Below are 11033 nucleotides of genomic sequence, written 5' to 3' on the forward strand. Positions count from 1 at the left end.
CTGGTCCAACTGATACTGAATGCAAACACTCTTCAGTTAGGAATTTATTTCTACCTGGATGAAATCGGGTTAATCAGCTAGTATTAAAAAATTTGAACAAAAGTTCAATCACATCTTTGATTGAATAAGTTATTACATGTAGTTACGATGATTCATTTGATTCTCGATAATATAGCGATTTGCTTACAATAAATAATAACATCGTTTGAAGTTTATAATAAATCGAAGGGGTGCAATCGATAGTTAGAAGCAATTGAAAAGAATAATTTCTCATGATTGAATGCTTCGAAAATAACAGAAAACCGCCTACACCACCATCACACTGCTTTCATTCAAACATTCTGGCCACCATCTATCATGTATGAGTGAATTTCCTAGAAAGTATAGTTTAAAAACAATCATTGATCTGCCGATTCAAACGGACTCCTGTTAAAAATGCAACATACAAGCAACTCACACCATTTTAGCTGATATAAATTTCTTTAGCTGATATAAAAGTTGCAACATTTTTTGAAGCTACAACTAATATTTTGTTGTGTATTATTGAAACTACTAACACTACACTAAACAATCACACAATTTCGATAAACAATCGATTAATATGCGGTCGAATGAACTATTGAGCTGCAATTAAGAGGACACATACTGCTCTCTGGCCTGCCACCTCCACAGTAAACAAATGCTTGACAGCTAGTTGTTCTAGAAACACCAGTGCTCACCAAAAAACACCTTTGGTAGGTTAGGAGGTGTGCATGTTACCAAAACCTACCAAAAATACACCTTTGGCTGGTTATGAGGTGTGCATGTCAAAAAAGCCTACCAAAAAACACTTGGCGAGGTGTTTTTTGTAGACGCGTACACCTTTGGTAGGTACGCTTCTCCTTGGGTAGAAATCTGTCCACATGTGAGTATCGCACCTGATTAATCGTGACTAGAGAAGCTGCAACCGAAACAAGGTACACTCTCCCTGCTGAACATGTCCGGAGGCTGCGCAAGGCTTATCACTGCGCCTCATGCAGGTTAAATGGACAACCATCTCCTACCTAGATCTCCCTCAGCCTCCAGCGTCAATATGGCTATAAACACTAAATGATAATTAGCTGCAGTAAATATCGTAACCAGTGGCGTTCGACAGTTTGCCCAGTCCCAGACACGTTCATATCAGTGGTGGTATCATCTCTAGGAAATACGCGTTCAGGCGAATGGTATTTAACTGGCGGAAAGGTGACAGTTAATAACCGTCTATTTTAATTCTAAATTAAAAAAACACCATTGAAATTTTAGTTTTTTCTTAATTGTTTGAAGCAATTTTTAATTTGTTTTGTTGGACGAAAGAATTGATGTGACAATCAATTTCCGGGAGTGAAATAGTATTGGTTGATAATGAACCGCTTATTATCTATCATGACACAACAGATAATGTTGAATGCGTTTACTTATTAGCACGTCGACAAAACAAAGAACATTCGTGGGACATTCAAAACTATGTAGTTCAGATGTTGTGTGTCCCATTATCTTACTGGCGCGGGCACAATTATCATTGTATGTATCAATTATACATTGTATTTCTGTATGTACTATTCATAATTTAACGCTAATTCTAGATTCGGGGAGGTAAGGGAGGGGTGTAGTACAGAGTTAACCCTTTGATTGGTTTACACAAAGATGCCGGTTTCTAACATTGATTGAACAGCCTAACTAACTTAAATCGAAATTTCTACTTTTCATATTGGGTATGCTTTACCATCTTACAAATGCTAACAAAGCAATGCAAAGGGTGAATGTAGAGCTAAAGATAAGCCTGGAAGACGCAGATCTACTTCCAGCCTTTGCTAGCAAAAAGTCGCGAATGTCATTACGGTAATTCATGCTGGATTTTTGCTTATCATCAAACGCTGTTATAGAATCGATAATGAAATCATCATCTGCCCATTGTTCCTTGTGGGAATAAACGAACTCTTTGATTATGTTCCTGTCAGCCGGATTCTTGGAGAACGTCAGGAGTGTGAGGAGTGTGGCTATTACGTATGACGGTTCATGGCTGCTGCAACGAAATACAATGGGTTTCATATTTATCAGCTTCACTACGAAAGCTTTCATGCAGTCAACTTACAGCTCCATCAAAGCTTCGCTGTTTTCCACAATGTAGGTTATCGCGGACGAAACCATACGGGGGTTGTTAACAACTGAACGCCACAAGTTTTCACTCATGTTCGGAGAAAGCATAAAGCTCAAATATTTCTGTATGATTGAAATAGGTAAAAAATATAAGTAACATGTTAAAGTCACCATACAAATAGTGCAGTTCCTTAACGTACGTGTATAAGGTCATTTTCTTCGACGCAACTTAGCCCTTTTAATATGAGGTCCCTTTCCTTGGTCGCATTGCTCGTTTGGTAGCGATTCAGAAGAAAATCAAACTGGATGGCCGAGCCCTTGCGTACCCCTTCACAGTACACGATATCACGAAGATCAGGATGAATCCTACGAGTTGGAAAAGCAAATCAAAACTGGAATAACCGAATCTCTCATCGCTGGTAAGTGCTACAGATTAGTGGTTTGTACGTACTTCACGCTAGGATTTTTGCGGAATCGCTCAAATTCCTCAACGGCCTTTCGCCTGCAGTCTTCGTGTCCATGCCGGCATGTCCATTGAAGTACCTTCCGACGTAGATAAGAATTTACTCGGCGTTCCGAGTTTACTGGTGGTCGGAAATCCACCTTCCTATAGACTGTCTCAAAAATGTCCAGAATGTGGTCCTGAAATGCAAAACAAAAAACAAAACAATGTGCCGTAAGCCGCAACAACTCTTCGCAGTGGATTGTTTGTTCATACCGAAAACAGTTTTTCGTCGTCTGGTTGAATTTTTTGGGAAAGCTTATCTAAACCGTAAACGGCCGCCAGCCAGGGTAAATATTCGGTTTCTGTCTTTAGATAGTCGAGGATCTTCAGTGATGCGGCGTAACTCATGACATCTGCCGCGGCTAAGTTGAACAGATTGTCCACAATTTGTGCACGATTGAGAACATGGATGCCACCATAGTTGTCACTCCGCAGGGCGTTACTAATCTTATCCCATAGCTTCGGCTCGTAGTTCACCCGGTAGTAGCCCACTTGCTGATTGTTGACTATGAAGTAACGCACACTAGAAGCATTTGGGATCGGCACGTCATAAGAGGCCGCAGTGACGAACGTCGGCATGGTGTTGGCGAAATCCTCCGGCTTGGTGGCATAGGTTACAGGTATAGGCCACAGCGAGTTCTCGTTGTTGTCCGTCCCATTCGCAAAGAACCGTTTCTGTGTCAAAGTGAATCCTCCCTCCGTCATGGAGACCGTCACGAGTGGAAAACCTGGTTGTGTTGTCCACGGTTCAATGTAGGCGCTAGTATTAGCCTTGTGGCGGTCCAATACTGCAAACAGATCATCTGGACGTGCGGTCTGAAACGCTTGTGCTTTGACATACTCCCTCAAAGCTAACTGGAAAATGGGTTTGGTGAGAAAATGCTCCACCATTCTCAGCACAGCGGCACCTTTATCGTATGAAATGTAGTCAAACTTTCGAAGTGCATCGAATGGCGAGTGAACGGGACTCGTGAGTGGATGAGTCAATACCCTAGCTTCCATGCGCATTGCACTCTGTAGCGAATCCACAACAAACTGCTGCTCCAGCTCCCAATCAGGCTCCACCAAAGCCGTGCCGAAATACTCCAAGTAGTTTGCGAAACTTTCGTTCAACCAGGTGACACTCCACCAGTCGCAAGTGACCAGATTTCCAAACCACTGATGAGCCAGCTCGTGCGCTATTGTGGTCGTGATTTGTTGCTGATCTAAGCTGGTGTCCTCCAGGGGATCATACAGTAAGAAGGACTCTCTGTAGATGATAAGGCCCCAGTTTTCCATCGCTGCAGCAGAGAAGTCAGGCATGGCGGCCATATAAATGGGAAATATTTCATAGAAATTACCGATCGGATAATCAATCCAATCTTCGAGATATTGAAGCAGTTTCAATCCTTCTTGCACAGCGTAACTAGTTTGATTGGAAATACCGGGACGTGTCAGACTTCGAATTTGGCCCTCTCCTGTCATCTCAAATGGTGCCACAATGAATGCCAGCAAATAGGTTGACATTTTAGGTGTGACTCCAAACGTTGTCAACGACCGGTTATTGCTAGAACATTGAGGTAAAACAGTGTCATATAAATTCGACTTCAGGCATTTTTTTTATGTATTTTTTTATGTAAAGCTTACCCCACATCCACGCTACTTCTGATGGGCGTGTTAGAATACACACTATATTCCAGTGGTATATGATTAATTTTCAGCTCGAATGTGGCCTTAAATCTGGGCTCATCAAAGCAAGGAAAGGCAAGTCGCGCATCCGTAGGCTCGAACTGGGTCGTACCAAGCCATATCTGTTCGCCACTCCTGCTGAAGGAACTCCTGTAGAAGCCACGCAATTTTTCCTGAATAACCCCAATGTAGTGGAAAGTGAGCAAGTACTCAACTTTCGGCAGTAATGGTTCAGCCAGTTCTAACGTTAGAATTTCCGTTTGCGGATCGTACGTTTCATTCCACCGCCGCACCATCTGGCTGTTGCTTCTGCGCAATAAGTTCCACGACTGGATGTCCAGTTCCGACTGATGAAGTTTAATGCTACTAACACCTTCCTTAAAGGTGGTGATCGTTATGGTGGTAATACCGTCAAACGTGAATGCAGACTTGTTCGATTCGTTTGCAAAGTACGGCTTTATCTCGAGGTCGTAATGCGATGGCCAAACGTCTTCGTTTAGTCGATACTCTTTCGGTTCTGTTCGGTTCGGTTCTTCAACGGGCTGTTCGAATTTTAACAGACGATTGTTTAAATTAAAAGGCGTACACTCAGTATCTTTCCAGTGGCTAATTCCTAAGATGATGAGTATCACCCTTAACCGTAGTAATTTGATCATTCTGCAATGAAATAAAACATCCGTATTTCATTACCACCAGCCATTAAACCAGTTCATGCGAATACATAAACTATTGTATGTGAATCACGGGTTAGTTTCAATTGCGTAAATTCCATTTGCTCATTTGATGATTCAGTACAATGTGCCGCACAATTCCTTATAAATATTTACGATTCACCTTTCACCTATGACCGTGAGTATAAATATGCAAAAATACACCCAACTATATTATTCCAACGTGGTACAATCTACACACTTTGAGACGCTCTCAGCTGGAACTGAGCTAAGGCATCAGTAGATCGTCTTATTTATAGCAAAGATAGGTACAGATGTGTAGGCACGTCCCTTCAAAGTCTAGGTTAGCTTTTATCAGCTTAAATGTATTTTTACAACTGGGTCGGGCTTATGCCATTTCAAATGCGCAACACGTATTTCCATTGCACATTCTTGCTGTATTTGTCGAGAGAAACAAAATTAAATAACCTGTGTAACACAAAACATAACAAATAATTACGTTTAGTCTATCTATTCATTACTCATCCCACTTTTGTTTAGTAATTGACTCCCGTTCTTTGTTTACTATTGACCATTTATATGAATAATAAATATATTTAACAAAAGTTCAATCGCATCGTTGATTGAATAAGTTATTACATATAGTTGTGATGATTCATTTGATTCTCGATAACATAGCGAATGGCTTACAACAAATAACTTCGTTTGAAATTTGTAATAAATCAAAGGGGTGCAATCGATAGTTAGAAGCAATTGAAAAGAATAATATCTCGTGATTAGATGCTTTGAAAATAACGGAAAACCATCTACACCACTATCAACAACACTGGTTTCATTCAAACATTCTGGCCACCATCGATCATGCATGAAGGAATTTCTTAGAAAGTATAATCATTTTTACGCACACTTTGCACAAAATTATCTAACTGTGCTTCCTTCTTGGTGCTTACATTCAAAATTAATGAATACTTGCTTCAGTATGATGAAAACTATGCTGGAAACCCAGTTGAACCAGGACAACAGGGCAAACTAAAGTTTATAATTTAGCATTTTTCCGTTCTGTAGTGTAAACGGTTTGTCCTAAAGATTTTCTACAATTTTACTTTATTTTTTAATTTTAATTTTTTTAATGATAAGCCAATCCATTTAATCACTGTAAGAGTTGCAGAATTTATGCTTTAAAGCACGATTTGAAGTTTAATTAATTTCCTTTTTTTTGCCTAGAAATAATTTTTGTGAAGGATTTTGGTAGAGGTAAAGGAGGGGTTTGATATCAATAAAGTTAGAGTAGAATAACAAACTTAACAAACCCTCAAATCTAGTTTGGTGCATACCAGAACGGAAGTTTTATCGTGGTGCAATTGTATGTATGTCATTAATATCAACAATTTTTGCAAACAATGCAAATTGATTAGGCTGACATGAGATTGAGCACTAAAATTGAGACCAATCGATTTAGATACCCCAAATAGTACGGAAATGATACCCATATTACATTTTTACGATTTTTGATGCAGTTGCATACATGTGATAAGAATCAATGCTTTTCGTTTGCATTGCTATTGTTTTACTGAAGAGGGGGGTACAGGGAGTCTGGGCTAAGATTGAACAAAAAGAGTAAGGCCATTCGATTTAGAGAACATATATTTAGCGAAATTGATAAATTTGTACCCATATTGTATTTTTACCATTTTTGAGGTATGGAGTAGTGTGAGAGCCCTCCTTTCTCCTTATCCTAGATAGATGAAATTTTAACCCACGCTATGTCCATATGTGAAAATTTGATTAATAATCGTTGAGCTATAATTGTTGTTCATTAATTTTAGAGGAAAGTTATTGGAGAGGGGTAGGGAGATATGAAGATATCAATAAAAAAAAATCAAATAATTCAACCTGGAAAAATTAGCTACCTTCCAGCCAAGATTGGTGCAAATCGGCCCGGTAGATTTGACGTTATCCGAGCAAATACATATTTATATATACATATACAGGCAATGTTGACTTTTATATATTAGATTATCTATCATGACAAACCATATAATGTTGAATGCGTTTACTTATTAGCACGTCTGCGAAACAAAGAACATTTATGCGACATTCAAAACTTTATAGTTCAGATGTTGTGTGTCCCATTATCTGACTGACGCGAGTACCACTATCATTTACTTACATTGTATTTCTGTATGTACTATTCATAATTTAACGCTAATTTATTCAAAAATACACACCTAGGCTACGGTGTAGTACAGAGTTAACCCTTTGATTGATTTACACAAAGATGCCGGTTTCTAACATTGATTGAACAGCCTAACTAACTTAAATCGAAATTTCTACTTTTCATGTTGGGTAAGCTTTACCATCTTAAAAATGCTAACAAAGCAATGCAAAGGGTGAATGTAGAGCTAAAGATAAGCCTGGAAGACGCAGATCTACTTCCAGCCTTTGCTAGCAAAAAGTCGCGAATGTCATTACGGTAATTCATGCTGGATTTTTGCTTATCATCAAACGCTGTTATAGAATCGATAATGAAATCATCATCTTCCCATTTTTCCTTGTGGGAATAAACGAACTCTTTGATTATGTTCCTGTCAGCCGGATCCTTGGAGAGCGTCAGGAGTGTGAGGATGGTGGCTATTACGTATGACGGTTCATGGCTGCTGCAACGAAATACAATGGGTTTCATATTTATCAGCTGCACTACGAAAGCTTTCATGCAGTCAACTTACAGCTCCATCAAAGCTTCGCTGTTTTCCACAATGTAGGTTATCGCGGGCGAAACCATACGGGGGTTGTTAACAACTGAACGCCACAAGTTTTCACTCATGTTCGGAGAAAGCATAAAGCTCAAATATTTCTGTATGATTGAAATAGGTAAAAAATATAAGTAACATGTTAAAGTCACCATACAAATAGTGCAGTTCCTTAACGTACGTGTATAAGGTCATTTTCTTCGACGCAACTTAGCCCTTTTAATATGAGGTCCCTTTCCTTGGTCGCATTGCTCGTTTGGTAGCGATTCAGAAGAAAATCAAACTGGATGGCCGAGCCCTTGCGTACCCCTTCACAGTACACGATATCACGAAGATCAGGATGAATCCTACGAGTTGGAAAAGCAAATCAAAACTGGAATAACCGAATCTCTCATCGCTGGTAAGTGCTACAGATTAGTGGTTTGTACGTACTTCACGCTAGGATTTTTGCGGAATCGCTCAAATTCCTCAACGGCCTTTCGCCTGCAGTCTTCGTGTCCATGCCGGCATGTCCATTGAAGTACCTTCCGACGTAGATAAGAATTTACTCGGCGTTCCGAGTTTACTGGTGGTCGGAAATCCACCTTCCTATAGACTGTCTCAAAAATGTCCAGAATGTGGTCCTGAAATGCAAAACAAAAAACAAAACAATGTGCCGTAAGCCGCAACAACTCTTCGCAGTGGATTGTTTGTTCATACCGAAAACAGTTTTTCGTCGTCTGGTTGAATTTTTTGGGAAAGCTTATCTAAACCGTAAACGGCCGCCAGCCAGGGTAAATATTCGGTTTCTGTCTTTAGATAGTCGAGGATCTTCAGTGATGCGGCGTAACTCATGACATCTGCCGCGGCTAAGTTGAACAGATTGTCCACAATTTGTGCACGATTGAGAACATGGATGCCACCATAGTTGTCACTCCGCAGGGCGTTACTAATCTTATCCCATAGCTTCGGCTCGTAGTTCACCCGGTAGTAGCCCACTTGCTGATTGTTGACTATGAAGTAACGCACACTAGAAGCATTTGGGATCGGCACGTCATAAGAGGCCGCAGTGACGAACGTCGGCATGGTGTTGGCGAAATCCTCCGGCTTGGTGGCATAGGTTACAGGTATAGGCCACAGCGAGTTCTCGTTGTTGTCCGTCCCATTCGCAAAGAACCGTTTCTGTGTCAAAGTGAATCCTCCCTCCGTCATGGAGACCGTCACGAGTGGAAAACCTGGTTGTGTTGTCCACGGTTCAATGTAGGCGCTAGTATTAGCCTTGTGGCGGTCCAATACTGCAAACAGATCATCTGGACGTGCGGTCTGAAACGCTTGTGCTTTGACATACTCCCTCAAAGCTAACTGGAAAATGGGTTTGGTGAGAAAATGCTCCACCATTCTCAGCACAGCGGCACCTTTATTGTACGAAATGTAGTCAAACTTTCGAAGCGCATCGAGTGGCGAGTGAACGGGACTCGTGAGTGGATGAGTTAATTCGCTAGCATCCATCTGCATTGCTTTCTGTAGCGAATCCACAACAAACTGCTGCTCAAGCTCCCAGTCAGGCTCCACCAAAGCCGTGCCAAAATACTCCAAGTAGTTTGCGAAACCTTCGTTCAACCAGGTGACACTCCACCAGTCGCAAGTGACCAGATTTCCAAACCACTGATGAGCCAGCTCGTGCGCTATTGTGGTCATGATTTTTTGCTGATCTAAGCTGGTGTCCTCCAGGGGATCATACAGTAGAAAGGACTCTTTGTAGATGATAAGGCCCCAGTTTTCCATCGCTCCAGAAGAGAAGTCAGGCATGGCGGCCATATAAATGGGAAATATTTCATAGAAATTACCGATCGGATAATCAATCCAATCTTCGAGATATTGAAGCAGTTTCAATCCTGCTTGCACAGCATAACTAGTTTGATTCGAAATACCGGGACGCGTCAGACCTCGAATTTGGCCCTCTCCTGTCATCTCAAATGGTGCCACAATGAATGCCAGCAAATAGGTTGACATTTTAGGTGTGACTCCAAACTTTGTCAACGACCGGTTATTGCTAGAACATTGAGATAAAACAGCGTCATATAAATTGGATATCAGGCATTTATTAACATATTCGATGTAAAGCTTACCCCAAATCCACGCTGCTTTTGATGGGCGTGTTAGAATACACACTATATTCCAGTGGTATATGATTAATTTTCAGCTCGAATGTGGCCTTAAATCTGGGCTCATCAAAGCAAGGAAAGGCAAGTCGCGCATCCGTAGGCTCGAACTGGGTCGTACCAAGCCATACCTGTTCGCCACTCCTGTTGAAGGAACTCCTGTAGAAGCCACGCAATTTTTCCTGAATAACCCCAATGTAGTGGAAAGTGAGCAAGTACTCAACTTTCGGCAGTAATGGTTCAGCCAGTTCTAACGTTAGAATTTCCGTTTGCGGATCGTACGTTTCATTCCCCTGCCGCACCATCTGGCTGTTGCTTCTGCGCAATAAGTTCCACGACTGGATGTCCAGTTCCGACTGATGAAGTTTAATGCTACTAACACCTTCTTTAAGGGTGGTGATCGTTATGGTGGTAATACCATCAAACGTGAATGCAGACTTCTTCGATTCGTTTGCAAAGTACGGTTTTATCTCGAGGTCGTAATGTGATGGCCAGACGTCTTCGTTTAGTCGATACTCTTTCGGTTCTGTTAAGGTCGGTTCTTCAACGGGCTGTTCGAATTCTAACAGACGATTGTTTAAATTTAAAGGCGTACACTCAGCATCTTTACAGAGGATCATTCCTACGGTGATGAGTATCACCCTTAACCATAGTAATTTGATCATTCTGCAATGAAATAAAACATCCATATTCCATTACCACCAACCATTACACCAGTTTATGTGAATAGATAAACTATATGTGAATCACAGTTTAGTTTCAATTGCGTTAGTTCAATTTACTAATTTCATGATTGAGTACAATGTGCCGCACAATTCCTTATAAATATTTACGATTCACCTTTCACCTATGACCGTGAGTATAAATATGCAAAAATACACCCAACTATATTATACCAACGTGGTATAATCTACACACTTTGAGACGCTCTCTGCTAGAACTGAACTAAGGCATCAGTAGATCGTCTTATTTATAGCATAGATAGGTACAGATGTGTAGGCTCGTCCCTTCAAAGTCTAGGTTTTCTTTTATCAGCACTATAAATGTATTTTTACAACTGGGTCGGGCTTATGCCATTTCAAATGCGCAACACGTATTTCACTTGCACATTCTTGCTGTATTTGTCCAGAGAAACCAAAATAAATGATCTGTGTAACACAAAACATGATAAATAAATACT

The 11033-nt window shown here is 40.7% G+C and overlaps 2 protein-coding genes across 2 annotated transcripts; both read right to left on the reverse strand.

Annotated features, from left to right (window-relative positions):
* Positions 1-2109: 2109 nt before the first annotated feature.
* On the reverse strand, positions 2110-4947 carry LOC131260780 (membrane alanyl aminopeptidase-like). The gene is made up of 6 exons (XM_058262600.1): positions 4924-4947; positions 4250-4833; positions 2837-4169; positions 2570-2760; positions 2319-2484; positions 2110-2241 (listed from the first exon to the last, which is right to left on the reverse strand). Exons 1-6 carry the CDS (start codon positions 4945-4947, stop codon positions 2110-2112), a joined length of 2430 nt encoding a protein of 809 aa, XP_058118583.1.
* A 2937-nt stretch (positions 4948-7884) lies between these two features.
* Positions 7885-10473, reverse strand: LOC131260784 (membrane alanyl aminopeptidase-like). The gene is made up of 4 exons (XM_058262605.1): positions 9821-10473; positions 8412-9744; positions 8145-8335; positions 7885-8059 (listed from the first exon to the last, which is right to left on the reverse strand). Exons 1-4 carry the CDS (start codon positions 10471-10473, stop codon positions 7885-7887), a joined length of 2352 nt encoding a protein of 783 aa, XP_058118588.1.
* Between the last annotated feature and the right edge of the window lie 560 nt (positions 10474-11033).

The sequence above is a fragment of the Anopheles coustani genome, chromosome 3, assembly GCF_943734705.1.
Source record: "Anopheles coustani chromosome 3, idAnoCousDA_361_x.2, whole genome shotgun sequence".
NCBI lineage: Eukaryota > Metazoa > Arthropoda > Insecta > Diptera > Culicidae > Anopheles > Anopheles coustani.

Coding starts and splice junctions, on each gene's coding strand:
- LOC131260780 (XM_058262600.1), bottom strand. CDS start 4,947: ATGATCAAATTACTACGGTTAAGG. Junction 4,170..4,249: donor AGAAGTAGCGTGGATGTGGG/GTAAGCTTTACA, acceptor TCAATGTTCTAG/CAATAACCGGTCGTTGACAA. Junction 2,242..2,318: donor AAGAAAATGACCTTATACAC/GTACGTTAAGGA, acceptor TCAATCATACAG/AAATATTTGAGCTTTATGCT.
- LOC131260784 (XM_058262605.1), bottom strand. CDS start 10,473: ATGATCCTCTGTAAAGATGCTGAGTGTACGCCTTTAAATTTAAACAAT. Junction 8,336..8,411: donor ACGACGAAAAACTGTTTTCG/GTATGAACAAAC, acceptor TTTGCATTTCAG/GACCACATTCTGGACATTTT. Junction 8,060..8,144: donor CGCAAAAATCCTAGCGTGAA/GTACGTACAAAC, acceptor TCCAACTCGTAG/GATTCATCCTGATCTTCGTG.